Source organism: Procambarus clarkii, chromosome 16 (genome assembly GCF_040958095.1).
Source record: "Procambarus clarkii isolate CNS0578487 chromosome 16, FALCON_Pclarkii_2.0, whole genome shotgun sequence".
Classification (NCBI taxonomy): Eukaryota; Metazoa; Arthropoda; class Malacostraca; order Decapoda; family Cambaridae; genus Procambarus; species Procambarus clarkii.
The window spans coordinates 18,169,084-18,193,996 of record NC_091165.1 but is presented as its reverse complement, the minus strand read 5'-3'; the positions used below and the strand labels follow the sequence as shown (position 1 = coordinate 18,193,996).

Sequence of the window (24,913 nt, the reverse complement as noted above, 5' to 3'; positions counted from 1 at the left end):
AACATCCTCATCCCACCATACTGTTTTTGTTTTTATTCACTATATACTGTACAGACATTTTATATAAGTATCTACATGTTCTGTTCACCATAATTGTTCATCTAAGCTGATAAAGTGCACAAAGAGCATAGTGGCCACCCTTATCCAGCATGACAAGTCAGGAAGATGATGCCACCTCCCTCACCAAAATGGCTTCTCTCAACACTACTTTTGCTGGTATTACACTATATATACACACACATTATATATAAGTATCTACATGTTTTGTTCACTGTAACTGTTCAACTAAGCTGGTATAGTGCCCAAATAGCACAGTGGCCACCCTTACCCAGCATGACAAGTCATGCAGATGTCGCCACCTCCCTCACCAAAATGGCTTCTCCCAACACTCCTTTTGCTGTTATTACACTATATATACATACACGTTATATATAAGTATCTACATTTGTGTTCACCATAACGAACCACTAAGTTGGTATGCCGAGTCAAACAGCAGCAAGGAGTGACCACCACACACCAACTAGCCCACCACTGGCTGTCAATCCCTCCCTCCCTCACCTCACCTGACTTGCCACCCTTCTCCTTCCACCATACTGTTTTTGCTTTTATTCACTATATACAGACATTATATATAAATATCTGCATGTTTTGTTCACCACAGCGAACAACTAAGCTGGTATAATGAGTCCAGACAGTAAAAGGTGGTCACACAGTCAGCAGACAATGCTACCTCTCTCCCCACCAAGATTACTCCTGCCACTACAGCGCTAATTATCACGACAATCTTGCTATTATCAGAATCCTGATCATTTTTATCACAGTCAGGGGTCTTCTGTAATACTATCATAGCTAAATAATAGCATGTACATATATATTTTGACATTTTTAGGCGATGCTGTGGTCACCAGCTGAACAGCAGTGCTGTGAGCTCATGCTGCATGTTCCAGCCTTGGTTGCTCACTCAGTACTGAGGCCCTCACACCCGGGAATGTTACCCACGATTAAAAAAAAAAAAAAAATGGCGTCTGTTTACAAGAGCCCTGATGAAGGCGATGTGAACCCTGTGTACCCGCGGGCTGTTTAAATCTTGCGTAGTACTCCAACACGTCATATGACGTGATGCGCACTTTTGGGCAAGTTACTTGTGCAGTTTAAGGGTTAAATCATTAAAATAAACTCTCTCTTTAAATACAATATTTCTAATCCAGCATGTTTTATTCATAATCTCTGCAATCTTTTTCTCTGACTAATACAACCACCTAATTGTATAAAAAGCTAATTAGTGTACTCACAGCATTCAATATCAGGAACATCACTAGTTGGCAATGTAGTCCTTTTCTCATCACCCTTTATGAAATGACTGGTTATGGACACTTTTTCTTGTTGGCTTTCACTTCTACGATATGCAAGACAGTGGAGCCGAAGAGGACACGCGCTACAAGTAGGAGTCTGAAACAGAGCTAAGCTTAATACTAAACTCTCAACTACAAGCAAATCTAGATATAATATTCCATAAAAGTATAAAAAATAACTGGGTTGAATATAATGAAACGCCAATTTTGGGGCAAGCCCCGGTAGCTCCCTGAAGCATTCCCTGAACCACTGAGATGGTTCCGATCTGACCACAGATTACATCAGCTGTGGAGTTCTTCAGGCCTACTAGGGACCAGCACCTAACCTGGCCCTTTTCCTCACAAAGGCACAGGAGTGGTGACATTTCACAACCAGAAAGTAAACGAGTCTAACCAAAACCACTGCTGGATTCAGATGACTAAAGCCTCGAAACCTGCCTAATGAACTCCTCCAACTATGTGGGGGGAGAGAGAGAGAGAGGAGTGAAGTGGCTCACTGCCTTCTGGAGTCTAAGCTGTCAGTTTTGGACTAGACGCAAGCACCCACCCAACAAGCTGGAAGGGAGGGAGGAAATCAGGGAGCCACCAGACTCGCCCAGAAATTAGCCTTTCATTATATTCAACGCTGGTTTTTTAGGGGGTGGGGGGAGCACCTTGTGGTTCCTTGAAGGTAACAACCCACAGAGAAGGAAGAATACATGGAAACTTACAAGGGATAAGGGAGCACTGCAGGAGTCAGGACAAAGAAGAGACCTCCAGATTAGGCATATGAACCCAAGGCCACACAAGGACGTCAAGGCCTGGGAACATTCACCAAATACTGGGCTGTTAGAACCCTGTTAGACCTAAACCGAGCACCCGAATATTAGCTCAGGACATACAGTATTGGCAAACACAGCTGAGAGAGTGGCATACTTCCTAACATCATGGCACAAGGGTAGAATGCAGATTGGTTAGACTTAATAACACTGAGGACAACCTGAGAAATACGAGTTTTGGAACAGGGAACCAAAGAAACAGGACCAACCCACAAGCATCCACTGAAGCAGAATCAGTGGCACAAAAGTAGAAGCGAAGAGCCACTCTTTTACTAGACACAACACATTATGCACCAACGGCTGAACTAACCAATTGCCAATAACTAAAGGACCCCTTTGGAAGCCAACCACCTCGTTCTATCTCAGAAAAGAAGGCACCAACAACAAATTAACGTAACACCTAACAGGGCCTCTTAAAGCCAGGCTTGCACTATACTGGAGTGTACAGGAAAACCCACAAAAGGCAAACACCAAACCATTTGGCTAAAAACAGGACCCTACACGAAAGAAGTGTTCCCTGAAAACCACTGCATCAATGACAGAATTGATCCTCAGAGGTGCAGGAAGTGGTGATATTCCCCGACAGTCCTAAAGAACTCCATGACTGATGTGACATGGTAAATGGGAACCATCTGTGTATAGCTTCAGGAAACCACAAGGGGCTTTTCCCAGGAGAAGAGACAATAGGATGGATTTCTTTTTCAGTAAAATTATTTTCAGTGCATGCAATTCATTAAATCTAAAACTAAGGTATGCTACATATACAGTACTGTCATTAGACCTTTGGTGTACAAACAGTTGCCCCTAACTCCATTATTGCCTGGTTGAAGTCTCCGGGTCTCACTGGGTCAACTATCTTATCTGCCAAACTCCACATGTGCTCTGCGCTTGACTGAAAACAATTATAGATCAGTATAAGCACAAGTAATAAATGAGAACACACACAATATAGAATACTGAATCTCAGTAAAAACTCACCAATTCAAAATATTAATATCATAGGATTAATAGAAGCAAGAGAGGAATAAGGGAAGTGAAAGTAAAAGCAGAAAAGCAAGTAATAAATATCACTCAGAATATGAGAACAAAAGGACATAAGGTGAACAACAGGAAATTTATTGAATTTCTCAAGGATTCTATCATGGAACAAGTGACCTAGAGGAGCACTGATAAAATATGGCATGTGATCCTCCTGAAAATCAGGACATTCTGCAAGGGGGTGCATGACTGTATGTGGACAATGCAATTCAGACAGTAAGGAGCAGGGCATTATTCCACAAAGTGCTCATGAGATATGTGGCTAACATACAATCCAGTTACAGCCATGTTCCACCATTTATTTCAGTGGTAGGAGGAAGGTCATAGGGATACAGGTTACTTTAAAAAGAGTGTGTAATTAATTAAACTAATTAAACTGTCATACACCAATTCCAATTTTATGATGAATTTGATGTGTTCTAAAATATTTGTACTCTAGGGCCGTTGTCAATCGAGGTTCCACTGTATTGTACTGTATTACATAAAAATATAAAACATGTGTCCAGTCAATCTATCTCCTCTTGCAAGACTGATCCACACTACATGCATATTCTCACAGTTATGTAAAATTACATACTGTACAAAATGTTAAGGAATAATTTTTTTTTTTACCTGTACACTAATATCGGCACCAATCGCTCGGACACGTGCTAAGACTCTATTAACATTTCCATCAACAACACCAACAGCACAGCCCAGAGCAATGGATGCTATAGCGCTCCCTGAATAGCGACCTATACCAGGCAGATGACGAATGAGCGAATCACGATCGTTTGGAACTTCTCCATTCAATTCCTTCATGATCTGAAATAAGTAACACTTAAATACACTGAAATATCAAGACAGGTACAATATTCACATTTAGCATTTTAAATCAACTGCAGATAGTGCTTGAAACATGACAACTTCACTTCTACAGTTTCAAATAATTTATTAGTAACAATTCAAACCATTATAATTCTGGCTAGATTGAATCAATCCAGTTATAAAAACCAGTATTGAATGTAATGAAATGCCATTTTTGGGGCGAGCCCTGGAGGCCCTCTGAAGCTATCCAAACTGACATGTGCCATATTAGTTTGGTGTCATCACTCTTGGAAGTTCTGTATACCTACCAGGGACCACGTGCCAGAACCTGTTCTCATAAGAGAGGCGCAGGGAGCAATGGCCATTATGAGCTCTCTACATTTAGAGTATGTCATATCTGCCGTCAACCGGGAAGAGCACCCAAAAAGATAGGGGAAACAATACAAATATCCCACCTGGTAAAAATTGCAACCTACATCCAAACAGAGCCAAAGAACTCCCCCCCCCCCAAAAGAAAACAAATAACCAAGCAAATCGTCATCCAACTAGCACGCCCGTTCATTAGCTGATAAAATAGCCCTCACGGCTAAAACAGCCAGAAAACGGACAGGATACCGAGAGTGAATGATTCAGCCAACTGAATTGAGTCGGCGTCGACCGTCCATTCCAAGGACAGGGAAATGAACTGAGACAGGCCGTCTGCCAGGATGTTGGACACCCCCCTGAACGTGAACAGCCAGGAGAGCCAAACCCCGAAAACTCAGCAGACAAGTCACCCAAAGTGACCAGCCCCCACGGTTCGGGCAATGAACCACTGGGGAGCAATCCGAATGGAGCCTGATCGTTGATCCGAGGGCGACTCGAACCCTCCGAAGTGACATTCACACAGCCACGAACTCCCGCACCATGCTGTGGGCCCGACAGAAGGACGGACCCCACTGCCGCTGACTGACCTGGTGAGCACTGGTAACAAAGCCCCCAGCCCAGAGACGATGTGTCCGTAAGCACATCAAGCAAGGGCTCAGGTAGGCGCCCAGGCACTGAACCCCGAAAAAGCCAAAGAGGAAGCTGGAGACTCGGCAGCTGACGTAAAGCCCCCGGAGGCCGAACCCAGCGATCGTGAGAGAGGCGGAAGGGACGTCCTCAAAGGAACCAGAACAGCCGACGAAGCCAAACCCGACCTGGCGGGTAGACCATCACGGCAAAGTTCAGGCTCACTCACAAACCCTCGAGTAACCTCCGAGTGACCCGGGAGCCACTAAGAAACAAGCAAAGGTGGGAGCACAGTTGAAGCAAAAGACTGGTGGGAGAGACAAGGAAGTGGTCCAAGTCCCACACAAGACCCAGTCAAGTCCGAACCAGAGAGGGAACCATATAGGACTTCTGTCAGTTAACCAGGAACCTGAACCCAGCGAGCTGGGAAAGAACCAGATCCCTGGCGAGCAGACATGCAGACTGGCTGGGAGTCCAGACCAGCCAGTCGTTGAGGTCAGCCAGCACCCGAAAACCTAAGAGACACAGACAGGCCACCACGACCCGTGTAAGGTGTGTGAACACGTGAGGTGCCAAGTTCAACCCGAACGGGAGACAACAAAAGTGGTAACCGAGATGCCCCACAACAAAACAGAGCCAATCCCTGAACCCGGATGAATCAGGACATGCCAATACGCGTCCCGAAAGTCCAGAGACACTATCCAAGTGCCTGGCTCCAACAAAAGCTGGACCTGAGACAGAAGTCATCGCAGCGTAGTCAGCGCCGCCAAGACCAAGGGATCAGACCCAGGAACAGCCAAAAGCGCTTCCACATCCTCCTGAAGCTAATCCAAAGACAGCTCCAGGAGGGAAAAGAACCCCATCACCGAAGCCAGCAGGCCACGAGCGTTCAAGTCCTCAGCCACCAATGCAGCCTAAAGGGAGGGAATCTGCACATGAAGCTGAACCACACCAACATCCCACTGAAAGGCAGGGGCAAACGAACACGCACTGAGGTGCTCGAATTTGCCCCCCAGGTAAACCTGGACTACCGTCAACACCTCGTGCCACTCAAGCATGCGGGTAAGACAGAAAGTACTCCAAGCATCCAACAACAAAACAGGGCAGTCCCCAAGCCAGGACGACTCTGGAAACTCATAACAAATGAAGTATGGTGACGAAGACCCAAACCTGAAGGAAGACGAATATATTATAGAAGCATAATCCAGGTCATGCAGGAGGTAAGCCGGGGAGGAGCCGACACCAAATCACACTCGTATGCAGAGGGGGGAAAAGAAAACCTCACTCCATGTAACAGTAAGCCCCGCTTGGAGGGTAGGAAAACCCAGGCAGGATCCACTGGGGCCCAAGGCCCCCAAGCCAGCCCCTCCCCAAACCTGGGAACTTCCACACCAAGACCCAGATCCGACTCATCCTCCAAAGCCCCAGCCTCACAAGAAAAAACCGGGGCCGCCAGAAAGGCAGGAAGGAAGGAAGGAAGGAAGGGGGCCCACTGGTCAGACCCCGTCGCCATGGCTGGGGGAACCGACTCAAATGCCTCCATCGCCTTCCCAGAAGGGGCAACCCCCGAAATTGCCCGAGTCTCAGAACCTTCTAAACCCTGCCCCGAACCCAAAGCCCTCAGACGCTTCGGAGCCAGAAGCTGGGAAAAGAGGGGGAGGGGGACCACAATGAATCACAGCAGGGGAAGAATGAGGGGGACGTGGACTGAACCAAGGCTGAAGCGACCAACATCCAGGTCCGTATCAGTAAAACAGGGCAGCCTCGGAGCTTCCAAGGTAGCAATAAACCGAGCGCATTGCAGCAACCTATATCTAGCATGCAGCGCCTGAGCCGCCTGCACCCGGATAGTCATCAGTGGACTGGGTGAACCGAGTCACAAACAAGCAGCAAAACTCGTAGGACTCTTGGTAGGTGTCACCGACCCAACAAGCAGCATGACGGAGGCAAAAACAGTGAGAGTCACCCTGAGACAAGGGGGACAGAGCAACCCTCAAACTTGCAGAAGGCAAGAGGGGACCCAGGGGTCGCATCCATCGGACCCCTTGCGCTTCCGCGGGGTTTCCCACAGCCCTTAGACAGGTATCGCTAAGGGTAAGCCCAGGCAGGGTACTGTGAACCGGCGCCCAAGTCTACCAATCAAACTGCTAAAAGCTGAACCCCCGGGACATGTTTACTCATGGGGGCCGAGCAGGGGAAGGGGTACCACCCAGAACACAGATATGGCTAGATCCTAATATAGAACAGAGGCAAAGAACCAAAGGCAGACCCCCCCACCAGGCAGGAACAAAAAACAAAAGAAAAACCCCGCAAGAGGACAACGTATCCAGGCGGAACAGAGCCGGCCGCTATAATAGGTGATAACAAATTGTGAAGTACTCAGTGCCCCTATCAGTGCAAACTACCTCTTACCCCAAAGTAAACCAGGGAGGAGAAAACCTCAAAGCACTCCCAGGGCGGTCAAATACTGAGCATCAAAAGACCAACAGAGATAGACCCCAAGGTGACTTGTGGAAGATAACCCCAAGCCCCAAGGGGAGTACTTACAAGGCACTCAGGTAAGGGAATCCTAAGCACATGCAGCCTGAGTACCTGTGAAGATTACTCCAAGCTCGTGCACCACCCTGAAGACAGCATTTGATAGAAGGCACAGCACTGAGAACAAGAAACTGGAGCTAAAGTCACACAACCAAGCCTCAAACACATCAGCCAAGAACTGGGGTGTGGGTAGCCAGCATTAGGGGTCTGGAGCTCCCCCTTCCCCCTCCCGGGGAGGGGGGAGCTGCACAGACGGCAGTGTGGCTCATGATGATCTCGTGCTTGTTTGCTTGTTTTTCTTTGAGGAGTTCTGTCCACTCATTTGACTTTTAGTAGTAGTTTCAACCAGAACAAGCATAACCAGGTCATGCTTGTTTGCTTGTTTTTGGATTGGGAGTTCTGCTTGATAGTTCAGTTTTCGGTAGCAATTTTTAACCAGGTGGCGCTTGTTTTGGGATGCTTATCTTTCTGGGTGCCTGACCCGGTCGACGACAGACATAAAATGCTCCAAATCACGTGCGCAATTCTATAGGCTATTGCTCCTCATGCCTCTCTGAGGGCCAAGTTCTGGCTCATGGTCCCCAGTAGGCCTAAGAACTCCATTCACACTGACTGATGCCAAAATCTAACATATCCATATCAGCCTGGATAAGCTCCGAGGAGCCGAAGGGGCTTTCCCCCAGAAAAGGGTCCAAGGATGTTCCAGTAATAATGATAATGGAAATGGATAATGGATCCAGTAATAATGGATAATGGTGATAATGGAACACCTAACTAAATTTATTTACACTTCAAAACAGTTCTTCCATGAATATGATGCAACAACATTTGAAAGACTGACAGTAATTATCAACAACAGGGGTGAACTGTATATTACTGTTAATGGACACAAAATGACCATGCAGCTGATACAGCCTACAGCCCAGAGTTTAACAAATTAATTATTGAGGAAAGTAAACACAGATTGATTGTAGCCAGGTGCTGAAAATGTGTTAGTTAATCAGTGCCCAAGAAAACAATGAAGAGCTTAAGTTTACACCATCACACACATTTATGACATCTCTTTCATAAGCCGGGTTCGCCCATACGTCTGGCAGAGCCAAATGAATGAGCCGGTGTCAACCATCCATTCAGTGGATAGGGGAATACTGTATTATTGTATTGTACTCTGAAGACTTATGCTTATCAGCTACAAACATAAAACAAATTTACACATACCTACCTTTATTGCACCCTCATGAAGCCTCCGAGCCCGAGAGTAGTACCCTAAACCTGCCCAGACTTGGTTGACCTCCTCAAGGGATGCACTGGCCAAATCTGCCACACTTGGCCATTTTCTCATCCATTTTTCAAAGTAACTGATCACTGTACTAACTTGAGTCTGCTGCAACATTACCTCAGACACCCAAACTATAAAGCAAATATTATAATTTGAAACAAAAGCACTATCAGTCAAAATAATTTTGGCAAATAGTAATCTAGTCACTGTGATGTTAGTGGGAAATTTGTACTTACTGGGATTATAGTCTATAAAAGAAGTGGTATTGTGTTGGCTTAACCCCTGCACTGTGCACCTTTTTAAATGACATTCCCATGGTGTGCCAAAAATAAATTGTTTAAAAAATCAGCATTGAATGTAATGAAACGACATTTTCTGGGCGAGTCCCGGAGGCTCCCCAGAGCTTACCAGGCAGATAAGTATGTATTAGACCCTGGCATCAGTCAATTCAATGGGAGTTTTATGCTTACCGGGTACTACGAACCAGAACCTGGCCCTTCCCCCCTCAGAGAGGCACGAGGAGCAATGGCCTATAGAAACCCTCCATGTGGTTGGAAGCATTCCATGTCTACCATCGACCGGGTTATGCACCCAGGAAGGTAGGCATCCCAAAACAAACACCACCTGGTTAAAAATTGCTACCTAAAACCGAACTATCAAGCAGAACTCCCAATCCAAAAACAAGCAAACAAGCATGACATCACAACTACCACTGCAAAGCTGTATGCCCAGCTCCCCCTTCCCCAGGAGGGGAAAGGGGGAGCCCCAGATCCCTGCAACGGCTATCTAACCTCAGTTCTGAGGCTGAATATAAAAAAATGCGAATACTGGCGACTGGAGGGAGGGAGGGGTGCCGGGGAGCCTCCGGGACTCACCCAGAAAATGGCGTTTCATTACATTCAACGGTAGTTTTCTGTGGAGTCCCCCCTCCGGCTCCACAGAGCTACCTAACCACAGAAAATAAAAGAGGGACTTACCCAGGAGGCAGCCGCTACTCGCACCTCAACTTGAAGTCTAGACAACCGGTTGTAACCTGCAACCCAAAGTGACACACAACCGACTAGGGTCAGGAACATTAACGAGGTAATGGGTGGCCAGGACCCTGTTCGACCTCCAAAATCCTCGTGCCCATGAGCACGAGGATAAACCGCAGGCTGGCTGGACCGAATAACCCTGCAGACGACCTGGGAGACCCGAGCCCTGGAACAGGGAAGTAGGGAAACCGGGTCAACCCAAAGTGTGTCCCCAGTCATCGATGCCATGGCATGCAAATAACGGTGAAGAGCCGCAACTGGACCCAACACATGATGCCCCCCCCGGCCGAACCAACCAAGCATCAACCACCCAAGAACCACTTCGGAAAGCTGCTGTCTCGTTCTTTGCCAGAAAAGAAGCACACGGCTGCAAACGAACAAATCTACCACCAAGACCAAAAAAGCAAAAACCCCTGCTCCCAAGGAGAGCATGAAGCTCCCCTATCCAACTCCCCCCAGAGGCCAATGCCAACAAGAAAAGAGACTTGTCAAAACAATCCTGAACTAAAGGGGCCACCACAAACCTAGGAGAAGATAGAAAAGAGAATGCCCAGTCCAGCGACCAGGATGGTTCAGGCGGCAAATGAGCAGGCCGGAGGTGAAACAATGTATGAGACAGCTTGCGAAACGGAACGGAAGTATCATCCACCCCGAACATAAGTAGGGGTGGCTTCACCAGCACCGCACAATATGAGGGGACAGTATTCAGCATAAGATGACGGTCCTGAAACAACTAAGAGAAGGTACAAGACAACCCGATCCGAAATCGAAGACAACCTACGAAGAGACAAAAAGTAACAAAAGGACCGCCAGGAGACTACATACTGCCGCCGAAACGAAACGTGCAAGTGAGACACCATCAAAGAAGCCACCTAATCACCATACAAATGGTGATAAACCTGCGTCAGAAAGACCAGATGCGAAGATCGGAGGAGAAGATCAAATCAGCCATGTATCAGACTGGACCAATCTGCTGAAAAGGATGGAGCCGCAGAAAAGTACCCAGGTCAGACACCGAGCAAGCAGTGCCGGAAACCAAGGCTGACCAGCCACCATGACTACTCTCCCCTAGTAAGTCTCCAAACAAGCCAAAACCCGAAGCAACAACTGAACCGGCGGGAAGAGTTATAGGTATCCCCACCTCGACCAGTCCTGCTGAAAGTCGTCAACCCGCGCAGTCGGGGAAGGGCGCCACACATATACTAGGAGACGCCTCGACCACACTGACACGAAGAGGTCCACCACCAGGCGCCCATACCAGGCGCCCAAATGAATGAGCCGGCGTCAACCATCCATTCAGTGGACAGGGGAATGAACTGGGACAGGCCATCTATCAGGACGTTGGGTTTGGCGGTAGGACGTTGGACATCCCCTGAACGTGAACAGCCAGAAGAGCCAAACCCCAAGAACTCAGCAGATGAGTCACCCGAAGTGACCAACCCCAAAGAGCCAAGGACTGCATCAAATCCCCGTGGGTCAGGCAATGAACCACCAGGGATCAGTCCGAATGGAGCCGGATCGTCAATCTGTGAGGGAGTGATCCGTGACCCTCCGAAGCAACATCCACACCGCAGCGAACTCCTGCACCATGCTGTAGGCACAATGGAAGGACGGACCCTACTGCCCCTGGCTGACCTGATGAGCACTGGTCACAAAGCTCCTGCCAAGAGACGAACCCGTCTCCTGGCTTGCTCCGTGAACCCATCGAGCAAGGGCTCGGGTAGGCGTCAAGGAACAAAACCCAAAAAAAACGAAGAGGAAGCCAGCAATGCAGCAGTTGACACAAGGTACCCGTTGGCCGAACTCATCGATTGCGAGAGAGAGGCGGAAGGGACGTCCCCGAAGGAACCAGAACAGCCGCCGAAGCCAAACCCGACCTGGTGGGTAGACAATCAGAGCACAGTTCAGACTACCGCACAAACCCTCGAGCAAACGCATCCCTATTTCAATATAATTAATTTGTGTGTTTCTGTTAGTTAACACCAAGTCTAAAATATTATTTTCCCGCGTTGGTTCCTTAATGTGTTGCGTAAGAAAGCAATCATCAATTAATTCTAGAAAATATTCTGCTTCATTATTCCCTGTTCTGTTAAACCAGTTCAGCAGGAACCCAAACCCAGCGAACTGTGAAAAAGGCAAATTCCTGGGGAGCAGACATGAGGACTGGCTGGGAGCCCACACCAGCCAGTGGTCGAGGTAGGCCAGAATCCGAACCCCTAAGAGATACAGACAGGCAACCATGGCCCGGGTAAGGCGTATAAACACGAGAGGTGCCAGATTCAAGCCGAATGGAAAGCAATGAAATCCATAAGCCTGACACCCCACAACAAAACCAAGCCAGTCCCTGAACCCCGGATGAATCAGGACGTGCCAACACACATCCTGAAGGTCCAAGGACACCATCCAAGCACCTGTCTACAAAAGGAGATGAACCTGGGACAGTAGTTATCCGAAAGAAAGGGCAATAGACCCAGGGGTTCAGACAGGACAAGTCCAGAATGAACCGCAGGTCCGCACAGTCCTGTTTTGGAACCGAAAACAGGTAGAAACCCACCTGAAAGACGAGGTCATTTCGACCACGCCCAAGCGAACACACACTCCAAGATGACCTGACTGAGCGCAGGAGAAGAGGCCTGCTCCACCAGCCCCAAACCCCCCGAAGGAGGAGAGGCCACCCAATGCCACCGCAGGTTGCAAGAAACGACCCAAAATGCCCACAAATCATGGGACCAGGCATGGCAAACAGCACGAGCCTCCCTCCATCGCCATGTAAATGGGACGAACCGCAAAAGGGCCGATGCCCCTTACGAGAAGCCGACCAACTAATAGAGCAATCACCATGCCACCCAGACATTGCCGGCTCAGAAACTGGCACCACTGATCCACCACGGTGGGAGGAACCCAGAGCCCTGATATGACTCTTCTGGGAAGAATCCCCACACCACACTCCCGGAGAACCAACAAGTCCGACATGGGACGACAACTAGAAGCTGCCACATGCAGATACTGCTCCATCGCAGACTCTGCAAACAGCAAAGGACAAAAAGGCAAAGAAAACCGAAGAGCCAGGGCCCAAGCGGATTCCAAGGACTGAACGAGCACTGCCTGATGGCATGTGAGACGAGAAACAAAGAACAGAGGCACCACCTCCTGCAGGATCAGCGCAAACTGCTTCAACAGCGCAGCCAATGCCTACACTGCCGAGACCAGCGCACCAGACCCAGGAACAGCACCCAGCACCTCCACATCCTCCAGTCTGAAGACAACTCGAGAAGGGAAAAGAACCGCAGGACCAAAGCCAAATAGCCACATCACGCAAGTCCTCAGCCACCAGTCGCCAAACAGGAAGGAACCTACATGTGAAGCTACACCTGGTCGATGTCCCACGGAAGGATAGGGGCGAACAAACACACATTGAGGCATTCTAACACACCCCAAGTTAAACCTGAACAATGGTAAGCCTCTCGTCACTCAAGCGTGCGGGACCGACAGTACGTATGCCAGGCCCCCAACGAAAAGATCGGACAGTCTGCCAACCAGTTCGACTCTGGAACCTCGTAACGAACCCAGTACGGAAAAGAAGAACCGAACTCAAAAGAGGCAGTATCAATTATCGAGGCATAATTTGGGTCGAGCTGGAGGTATACCACAATGGCCTCCTGCACCTCATGAGGTGGGATGCGGAATCCAAACACCTCTGGAAAAACGGGGCCAAAATACCCAAGGGAACCCAAAACCAAAGACGGGGAGTGGCTGACGCCATGTCAAACTCGTACAAGGAGTGGGGAATAAGAAAACTCCACCTCCTGCAACAACAAGCCCCGCTCAGAGGGTACCAAAACTCAAGCAGGGTCAAACGGGGCCCCAAGGCCCTCAAGTCAGCCCCTCCCCCACCCCGGGAACTTCCACATCAAGACCTAGGGCTGAGCTGTCCTCCGAACCCTCCGCCTCAAAAGAAAAGGCAGAAGCTGCCGGAAAAGCTGGAACGAAGGAGGCCCACTGGTCAGACCCAGAAGCACCCGTTGGAGGAGCGGGCTCGAATGCCTCTGTAACCACACCTGATAGAGCATCCCCTGAAACTGCCCGAATCTCACCAACTGCCCCAACTCCAAAACTCTCAGATGCTTCGGAGCCGGAGGCAAGGGGAAAGGAGGAAAATGACGAACAACAGCAGGAGAAAGACAAGGGGGGGGGGTGCAGACGAAACCAAAGTCGAGGCAACTAATACCCAAAGTCCGGGTCCCATAACCAAAACAGGGCAGCCTCGATGCATCCGGGTGAGCAACCAACCTAGCGTGCTGCAGCAATCTATAATGTGCATGCAATGCAGAAGCTGCCTGCAACTGACTATCAAAGGCAGAGGATTGGGTGAAGCGGAGTACAGTGGTACCTCAATTTACGAATTTAATCCGTTCCCAGAGATGGCTCGAAAGCCGAATATTCGTAAACTGAAGCGAATTTGCCCCATAAGAAATAATGTAAATTCAATTAATCCATTCTAGACTCTCCGAAAAATTTACTTCAAAGTCAATTTTATACCTAATTCACCCAAATCTTCAGTTCTAAAGTATGTACAAGTTATTACTTACCTTTACTGATGACTCTTGTTGGAGTATGGAAGACGGTGAAGAGGGGGGAGGAGGAGAGGTGTTAGTGTTTGGAGGGGAAGTCCCTCTTCCATCATAACATCAGGCAGTGATGACTTCTCTGGGGTACACTCTTAGGCACATTTTGCCTGCATACCACTAGGACCTGCTTGTGGCTCACTACTTGTTTTCTCACTAAAAACCTGTCTAGCAACACTTGTTTTTCCCTATATTGTAACACTTGTCTGAAGTGAGACATCACATTGTCATTAAAAAGGTTAACACAACAGTCTGCTACAGCTTGATTTGGGTGACACTTTTCAGCAAAACTGTACAATTCTTCCCATACCGCACACATTTTCTTAATAAATGAGGAAGGAATCATCCTCTACTCTACATCAACAACCCTCATACCATTTTCATGTTTACGGATGATCTCTTGTTTTTCCTCTATGGTCATTCTCGCATGTATTTTCTTGGCTTGAACTTTACCATTGGCTTTCTTGGGACCCATGGCGAGATATATAATAAATTATATATTCAAATACCCAAAAAAAAAAAAAAAAATAAACTAATTCTTTACAAAGAATTCAGGCGCAATTGTCACTAGGCGGGAGGCACTGGAAAACTGAGGTGTGATCGCCATGCCACTATGCACTAGGTCGGCCATACACGTATCAACAAACTTCGTTCCCAAAGCAAAACTTCTAACCCGATTCGAATTTTACAAAGAAATTGGACTCGTAACCTGAAAAGTTCGTAAATACAGTAGAGGCATTCATAAGCCGAGGTGTCACTACACGCAAGTAACACCACTCACAGGTCTCCAGGTCAAAGGTGTCACTGACCCAACAGGCAGCATGGCAAAGGAAGAACAGGTGATTGTCACCCTGAGACAAGGAGACAAAGCAACCCTCAAACTTGCATGAAGCGAGATGGGACCCAGGAGACACATCCATCGGACCACTGAGCCCCAGTGGAGTTTTCCAGGACCCTTAGATGCTCTGCTAAGGAAAGCCCAGGCAAGGTACTGCTAATCGGCGCCCCAAACTACCAAACAAACTGTTAAAAGCTGAACACCCGGGACACGTGTTCACTCGCTGGGACCTAGTGGAGAACCACCAATATAAATAACAGGTACCAACACCAAGGGGCAGACCTCCCCACCAGGCAGGAAAAAACAAAAACAAAAGAAAAAACCCTGCGAGAGCACAACAACTCAGGCAGAACAGAGCCGGCTGCTGTATTATGGTGAAAACAAGCTGCACAGTACCTTGTGCCCCTACCAGTGATGAAACTACCTTTTATCCAGAGACAAACAGTTGTGCATGAAACACACCAGCTGACCCCAAGGGCAGGCAATCACCGAGCAGCAAATGACCTCAGCGGAGGTAGCCCTCAAGCGACTTGTGGAAGATAACCTCAAGCCACAAGGGCAGTACTTACAGGGCAACTAGGGAAGGTAACCCTAGGCACATGCACCAGAGTACAAGTGAAACTACTCCTGGCTCACACACCACCACTAGGACAGGATCACACCACAGAACTTGGGGTGTGGATAGCCAGCACAGGGGTCTGGGGCTTCCCCTTCCCCCTCCAGGAGAGAGGGGAGCTGTGCAGACGGAGGCGCGGTGACGGTCGTGATGTCATGCTTGTTTTTTATTCGGGAAGTTCTGTTCTGTGCAACAGTTCGGCTTTCTGAAGCAATTTTTTAACCAGATAGGATTTGTTTTGGGGAGCCTACCTTTCTGGTTGCCTGACCCGGTCGCTGGCAGACAGAATGCTTCCAACCACACAGGGGGTTTCTATAGACCATTGCTCCTCGTACAATGGGGGCTCAGAGTCTGGCTTGTGGTCCCCGGTTGGCCTAGAACTTCATTCGCTTTGACTGATGCCAGGGGTCTAATACATTCATATCAGCCCGGATAACTCCTGGAAGCCAAAGAGGCTTCCCCCAAAAATGCAAAATACAGCATTTGAAAGCCCAAAATGGGTCCAGAATAATATACTGTAGACCAGATTTTTAAGGTTGTACTACCGGTATATTACTTATTACTCATTGCTACAGTATATACAACATAACAAACAGCACTCTTGCCTGCATATGCTCTTTTATTGAGGTCCGGTTCAGTGGCCGCAACAGAACGCCAAGGTAACACTCGGTGGTTGATGTCATACCACGTTAGTAACTTATCTCGTACTTCCTTAACCTCATTTTCAGTGAACTGGTGTAAGCTCCCTACTGTAGATGAAGACATTTTTTTGACACTCTTCACCATTACTGAAATTCCCATAAAGTACATAATTAATATTTGCACATGATTTGTTATAAATAAATAATAAAACTACAATTTACTTCAGTTGAAACAATAAATTTTATGAATGATAGTAAAACTTAGCTTGGTCAAGAATTAGGATGAAGAAATTCTTAAAACAAAATGGGTATTTATGGTGTAAACAGTACTTGTTGCTGAACTTATAATTGTAGCCAAACTAGTTTAATCATTCAGCTTATTGCTATCACTTAACAATAGGCCCATGTTAACAGTATCTGTTTGATTATTATTTTGAATTTAAGAATTCTTGATCCAACTTCATTTAACAATAAGTTTGCATAATCTCAGAGTAAATCAAGTGTATCTGGTTGCTAACATAATAACAATTTAATAATAATGCACGCAATACTGTACTATACCACTTCATGTCCTAGCCAAATGAGCTTTAGAATAAGTACAGTATAATTATTATTATTTTTTTAAATTAATAATGTGGGGTCAATGTAGCTACAGTATGAAGGTAATTTAAAATTTAATCATGTTTATTCATAAAGGCCAAATAGGTGACTAGCCAACTAGATAAAATTTGAAGAACCTGTCATCAAAATTATTGCAGTAGCTTAATTATTATGCCAGCTGTGATTTCCAACTGTCTTTATATTTCAGATTAACAGCAGCCTGCAGATCAAGGTTAACCTCCAGACCCCAGTGACCTGTAGATCAAGGATAACCTTCAGACCACAGTGACCTGTAGATCAAGGGTGACCTTCAAGACCCCAGTGACCTGTAGATCAAGGATGATCTTCAAGACCCCAGTGACCTGTAGATCAAGGGTGACCTTCAAGACCCCAGTGACCTGTAGATCAAGGATGACCTTCAAGACCCCAGTGACCTGTAGATCAAGGATGACCTTCAAGACCCCAGTGACCTGTAGATCAAGGGTGATCTTCAAGACCCCAGTGACCTGTAGATCAAGGGTGATCTTCAGACCACAACAGCCTTTAGATCAAGGGGTGACCTTCAGCATGAGAGAATAGAATTTTACGACTTGGTGTCATTATTTATTGTCTCAGTGACATGTTTATTTCATTGATTTATTATTGTCTCAAGCATCATGTGATTAATCATTGTGCTATTAATTTCAGTGATGTATATATTGTTGTGTGTCATTGATTGTGTTATTGTGCATTTCATGGAATTGTTGTGTACTGCTCAAGTGTCCTGTACTGAACATCAATTAATGTCCCTTGATACTGTAAGTGTCATTATGCAGAAATTGTAAGTGTTCAATTAGTTAAGAATTGATCAATGCAAGAGGGCAGAGACTGAGTGTCTCCTCATACTAGTGCAGTGGAAAATAATTCCTGCTGTGTATGGTTACATAGTTTTGTTGTAACACGAGTTTAAAGTAAAGTCAATCTCTCTGTGCATTAGTTAGTTTATTGATATAACCAATTATTAGTACCAGTGTCTTTCCATCAGCATTTTCCTAAGTACTGCCCACAAACTTAATTTACCATTGTCAATACAAAGCTATATGTTGGTACTAACTCCAGGTATTGAGACCCTATTGCCTGAAAACACACACAAACTAAATTTTTTATGTGAGAACCCCTTGAAATATGTTATATTTTTCTAGAATAGCTCTTACGCATTGAAGGTAGGCTAACACTCCAGTGATAGGAGATACCTGCATGTTCACCTGGAGGCTAACATGGTTTGATACCATTTCTCTACTTAAGGTACAGCAAATCTTTGCAGCTGCACTCACATATCTTGATCAAGGGCGACCCTCAGGCCACGGTGGCCTGTGGATCAAGGGCGACCCTCGGGCCACGGTGGCCTGTAGATCAAGGGCGACCCTCGGGCCACGGTGGCCTGTGGATCAAGGGCGACCCTCGGGCCACGGTGGCCTGTGGATCAAGGGCGACCCTCGGGCCACGGTGGCCTGTGGATCAAGGGCAACCCTCGGGCCACGGTGGCCTGTGGATCAAGGGCGACCCTCGGGCCACGGTGGCCTGTGGATCAAGGGCGACCCTCGGGCCACGGTGGCCTGTGAATCAAGGGCGACCCTCGGGCCACGGTGGCCTGTGGATCAAGGGCGACCCTCGGGCCAAGGTGGCCTGTGGATCAAGGGCGACCCTCGGGCCACGGTGGCCTGTGGATCAAGGGCGACCCTCAGGCCATGGTGGCCAGGCCACTGTGGACATTCAGACCACAGTGGCCTGTAGATCATGGGGTGACATTCACACAACAGTGGCCTGTAGATCATGGGGTGACATTCACACAACAGTGGCCTGTAGATCATGGGGTGACATTCACACAACAGTGGCCTGGAGATCATGGGGTGACATTCACACAACAGTGGCCTGTAGATCATGAGGTGACATTCACACAACAGTGGCCTGTAGATCATGGGGTGACATTCAGACCACAGTGGCCTGTAGATCATGGGTGATATTAAACCACGGACGTTTCCAGTTTCAATAATTTCAGAGCCAATTCTGGGATCTCTCAACCTTCACTCTATTAACTCCTTCCAGCTCCATTTAACACCCAAATACAATAATAAACATAAATTAATCCAACACATGTAAAATATTCGAGTGTTACCTTAATATGGAGGAGATAATAGTATATGTGTGAGAGAGAGAGGAGGTGGAGGGAAGAGCCCAGCGTGTTGTTATTGTTGTGTCTGGCGCCCAGGGACACCCGGGTCATAACATTATGCTCACCATCCACGGATAATAATAATTCAAATTTTGATTAATTTTCTTTTATTATTATTAGCAAGCTTAGGTATGCACAGCAATATGCTGTTGCCCTATTATATATGAAAGATTACAAAGTGTAGACAAAAAACTCGCGAAAAGATAAAAATAAAAAGTCATACATGGGATCATGGGAGAAAATACCACCTCAATACAAAAAAAAATCAACTCTGACTAAAAATTTATTTATTTGTTTTATTTATATTGTGACGGTAACGCGTTGGTGTTCGGCTGTTTAAGGCTAGGGGTATGGCCTCGTCACATAGTTATAAAAAAAAATAGAAAAACTGGAACTTCGTCTGTGGTAAGGTAAGGAGAAGACACACAAAACACAAGTAAACTTTAACATGAAATTTTAATTACGTTAAATAAATCAAAACATGAATAAAATGGACAAACAAATTCTTATAATAAAATCAATCAATCAGAATAATAAGAGTAATTAAATGACACAATGAAAAGTTACGTTAAGACAAAATAACAAGAAGTGCAATACAAAAGAAATGTGAGGTGCTGGAATATTGGCTTTAAGCTACCACCTCTCTCAGTACACGCTAACGTCTATAGCCGGGAGAAGTGTTAACTGTGGAAGCACTGAATATTCTGAGGTCTGAGGTCGTGGCGACCCCAGACATCAAGTAGTATGGGGGGGCGAGTGCAGTTGCAGCCAGACCGGCGACCAATCAGCGAGGAGCTGGCAGCGATCAACAGGTAGTTTGGCGGTTTGAGTCTGAACAGGTGTCCCTGGCTGCATACGTTTTGCGCTCTGGCAAACCGGAGATGTTGTTGTCGTTGTTGGACATTTCTTCCCTAGTAGTTTTATATAGTTTGTTGCGACGTATTTGTAGAGGGAAGAGCAGGCTCAATCTCTTGAAGGAGATTATTGTCACAATATATATATACAAGAAGTTACATTGGGTTTATAAGAGTATATAGCATGATGTGTTTACATTCTTGTAAAGCCACTAGTACACACAGCGTTTCGGGACAGATAATATTAAGTAAGTAATTTCTAGCAAAATTTATAAAATGTTAACAGGTAAATTGTAAGAAAATTTGAGAGAGATTAGTAGGTATATTAAGGAACATTAAAGCACACTGAAAGCATTGATAGCTTGATTGATAATATGACAAAGGTTAGTAGGCACATTAAAGGACACTGATAGCACATATAAAATAAAATAAAAAATGTTTAATGGCAAAGTTGTTAGGCTTAGGTATATATATTGGAGATTGAGTTGCACACAATGTGTTCAATAACAACTATGATATAAGATGATATCAATGATTACAATGGTAAAATTATGACTTAGGTATATATAATGGGGGATTGGGTAGCACAAAATACAGATTTGATTTGCTTCCAAATAAGATGTAGTAGGTCTTTTCTATGTTTAGTGTGAGTTTGGTGTTTGACATCCACAAGTGGACTTTTTTAATTCATTGTTTACAACATTATTTAATGTGAGTGGGTTGGGGGTCTGAGTAGATGAGGGTAGTATCATCAGAAAACAATATAGGTTTAAGCATGTTAGAGACATTAGGCAGATCATTGATGCATATAAGAAATAGGAGAGGTCCTAGGATGCTGCCCTGTGGCACCCTTACGGTTAATGGTCGAGTGGGAGAGGTTATATCATTGATGGCTACATATTGGAAACTTGCCCGAAACGCTATGCGTGCTAGTGGCTTTACAAGAATGCAAATTCAACTTATTTTCTATGTTCTCTGTTAACCCCCAATGTACCTTCTTGTATATAAATAAATAAATAAATAAATTGGTATCTCACTAAGCTAGGATCGGATAAAGTTCAGGGCAATGCCTCGGATTCCATAATGGTGGAGTCCAAGTAAGAAGTAGTTATGGTTAACAGTATCAACAGCCTTTCTCAGGTCAATGGAGAGTCCAATCGGAAACTCACTTTTGTCAAGGGTTGAGTAGATTAAATCAAGCAGTCTAACAATTGCATCATTGGTACTCTTTTGGGACTTTTTTTTAATTAGGTGAGAACATAAAAAATAATGAAGAACTACAAATTAATGGTGTAACACTTGAATGGGTTGACCACAATCGGTACCTTGGCGTCACTGTCGGCTCTAACAAGGGGAAGAAAGGGGAGCTCAACCAACTCAAAGGAACATGCAAAAGTCTACTCAGGGCACTAAAAGTAATGATCTGGAATGGACATGGAGCCTCTATTGCTGTGCTTAAAATGATGTACACAGCCTATGTCTGCTCCGTCATAGACTATGCCGCACCAGTGTTGTGCACTTATTCCCAAGGCGATATGAAAAAACTTGAAAGCATACAAAATGAAGCCATGGCAATCATTCTTGGAGTCCCAAGAACTACCAAAACATCTAATTTACGAGAGGAGTTGTCCCTCCCCAGTGTTAAAAGCCGAATTCAGGAACTGAATGCTATGCTTGCAATTAAGATAGCCAGAGATCCTCATTACAATGATATCGCCAAGAAAAAACTGAGTTCTGTGCTACTTTCAGGGGGAAACAGGAGAAGCAAAAAATGGCATCACAGATCAGTCTGCTACCTCGAAGAACTTCACCTGCTTGAGCAAGCTCGTGAGTTCCTGCCTGTAGAGAGGTTACCTCCCTGGGTGGATGACCCATGCAGAATCATCATCATCAATGAAATGGCAACAAAAAAGTACAACATGATAGCTCAAGAAATGAGGCACAATTATCTCGAGGAAATCTATAAAGAAGCCGGAAAAAAGTTAGATCTAATCTTCACTGATAGGTCATCTAACCTTGTCAATGGCAGGGCTGGTGCAGCATACACTGTAATTAGGAATAATGCCCTACAACGTGGAAATGAAGGAAAAGCCCGTATTGAGAACTATGCCTCTTCAACACAAGCGGAGTTAACTGTCATTGTTATGGCGTTAAGATTCCTTGAACGGAGCACTAACGGTGCAGTGATCTGCACTGACTCTAAAGCAGCGCTACAAAACCTTACTAAAAATTGGGCAGAAAATCTTGCGATAGTCGCTGAGATCAAGAGAGCTGTGAGAGTACTAACCAATCAAGGATGAGTTGTCAAATTTATGTGGATCCCCTTCCTATGTTGGAATCTGTGGAAATGAACGAGCAGATGTACTGGCTGCTCAAGGAGACCATATTTAATACTTCATATTCAAGACTCCTCTACAAATTAGAGGTATTGTCAGGCAACATCACCGTGACAAGGTAACTGAGGAAAGGAGGATAGAAGCACAGATCAGTGAATCTGTATGCTGGTACAACATGGTTGCAACTGGCAATCACAATCATTATGGACGAAGAGGAGGTGGCCGCGGGAGAGAATCAGTAATAGCGAGAATCCGTCTTGGATACAAATATCCATGGAGATTCGGAATGGAAACAATAGTTGAGCAGCGGAGTTGCAGAATCTGTGATGAGAGTGATGGACACCGCCTTGACCACTACCTGAGAGAGTGTAGACATCTAAGTCATTAGAAATATGTGTAGAATAATAAACCCTACATTGTTTGAGTTAGGAAAACACTGTTTTTCAAATATTGATACTGTTCTTAAAAGATTTCCCCATTTTGCACTCGCAAGATAACGTAAGATTTTAAGGGTTGACGAATGTTAATCTTCTTGTTTGAGGAGCTGTTCACTTGAGACAGTTAAGCAAGTCCCAGCTGTGTCTGGCTACAAGTGACAGGATGAACAATCCAGCGGGTTTTCTTCTTCTTCATTCAAAATGATCTGCTACCAGAAATTTTAGCCAAATATCCCCAGTTTGCTAACTGTAGGTAGTAACTAAGTGATTGTAACCTATCCACCGCTGCCCACTGGATGGGGGGCGGTGTGCAAGACAAACATATCTATTGTGACACTAGCTCTCCACATATGTCAGTTGTTTTTAATTTAGAAATTGTACTTGTGGTCGATCTCGAACCCATTGTTGATGTGACGACTTATACTGAATTTTGTAACTAGCTCATCAAGATTGTAACTTGCTTACCTTACCTTGAGGTTACCTTGAGGTGCTTCCGGGGCTTATCGTCCCCGCTGCCCGGTCGTCGACCAGGCCTCCTGGTTGCTGGACTGATTGACTGCTTAGCTAAATGAATTGTGGGGTTCAGTCCCTGAGCCCATTATGTGCCTCTGTAATCTTTTTCACTACCGTCCACAAGATGGGTATGGAGTGCATAATAAATGAAAAAACTAAACTAAACTCTGTACTCTAATAAACCCAATGTACCTTCTTGTATATAAATAAATAAATAAATAAATAAATAAATATATAAGCCCCCCAGGCTTATTATAATATATACGCATGAACTACCTCAAACTCAACCTTAAGGGTCTAGCTCATCAAGATTGTAACTTGCTTAGTTAAATAAAGTGTGAGGTTCAGTCCCTGAGCCCATTATGTGCCTCTGTAACCCTTTCCACTACCGCCCACAAGATGGGTATGGGGTGCATAATAAAGGAACTAAACTAACTAACTTAAGGCCTTAAAAGAGGGTAAACTCTGGTTTCCCCTTCAAATTCAAATTAAAAAAAAATCAAAATTCAAATTGTTTATTTTTGAATTTAGACGACCTGGATTCAAAACGCATAAATTTTACGCCTCAAAAGAATATAGGCACTAACAACTCACTCACATCCAGTTCACACAACAAATTAACATCCCATCATCAATCAATCACAGCATCTTCTAACATTCAAATTCTTAGAGACGGAAACCTCCTAGCAACTCATCCTCCATAGTCCCCCCTCAATCAACACCCAGCACCAATCCAGCCAACACAGAAAACGCACAGAATAATCACCCTCCTTACCCTATACTACAGCAAATTTAGCAAGCACCTTACCACCCCCCCCCCCAACTCCGCAACTCCCAAGCCACACAGCAAACAGCCATAAAATCAAAGGGATTCCCGACTTTCTAGACCCACTACATCAGCACAAGGTGGCAAGAAAGTGAAGGCTGGGCAGATTGCATTTTCTTACTTTATCAGAAAGATGTATATATATAAATCTATATAGATGTGACAGAGTAATTAGATCAAGTGGAGGAGTAGGTCTGTATATTAAAGAGGAGCTGGCATGCACAGAGCTCCTGAACTCGTTCAATGAGGTGGTAGAGGTACTTGGAATCAAGGTAGAAAATATGAATCTACTTATTATTCTCTTTCTTTCTTGGGCGCACTTTCGCGCGCCCAAGTGCACCCGGCGAACAAGGAAAAAAGTTAGCGCAATGTGCTCTCGGCGTTTGCGGGCGATCGAGCGGAAACACTGAAAAGTGTATACTCCTTTCACTCCCCTGATCTTAATTTACGATGTACAGATTTTATTTTGTTACCAATGTGTTCGCAATAAAATGTTCTAGAAGAACATATGTATAAAATGTCACCAAACTGTGATTTAAACCACTACCAATAAAGA

At 45.6% G+C, this 24,913-nt stretch overlaps 1 protein-coding gene across 1 annotated transcript in view; it reads right to left on the bottom strand.

The window, feature by feature from the left end:
• LOC123760088 (adenine DNA glycosylase) overlaps nucleotides 1-19,419 on the bottom strand; it is a 40,228-nt gene extending 20,809 nt beyond the window's left edge. Inside the window, exons 1-6 of the mRNA XM_045745553.2 lie at nucleotides 19,335-19,419; nucleotides 16,544-16,726; nucleotides 8,769-8,956; nucleotides 3,821-4,012; nucleotides 2,952-3,062; nucleotides 1,293-1,449 (exon numbers count right to left, since the gene is read on the bottom strand). Coding sequence (XP_045601509.2) covers nucleotides 1,293-1,449; nucleotides 2,952-3,062; nucleotides 3,821-4,012; nucleotides 8,769-8,956; nucleotides 16,544-16,724 — 829 coding nt within the window. The 5' untranslated portion in view covers nucleotides 16,725-16,726; nucleotides 19,335-19,419. The remainder of the gene's footprint in view (nucleotides 1-1,292; nucleotides 1,450-2,951; nucleotides 3,063-3,820; nucleotides 4,013-8,768; nucleotides 8,957-16,543; nucleotides 16,727-19,334) is intronic.
• Nucleotides 19,420-24,913: the final 5,494 nt, after the last annotated feature.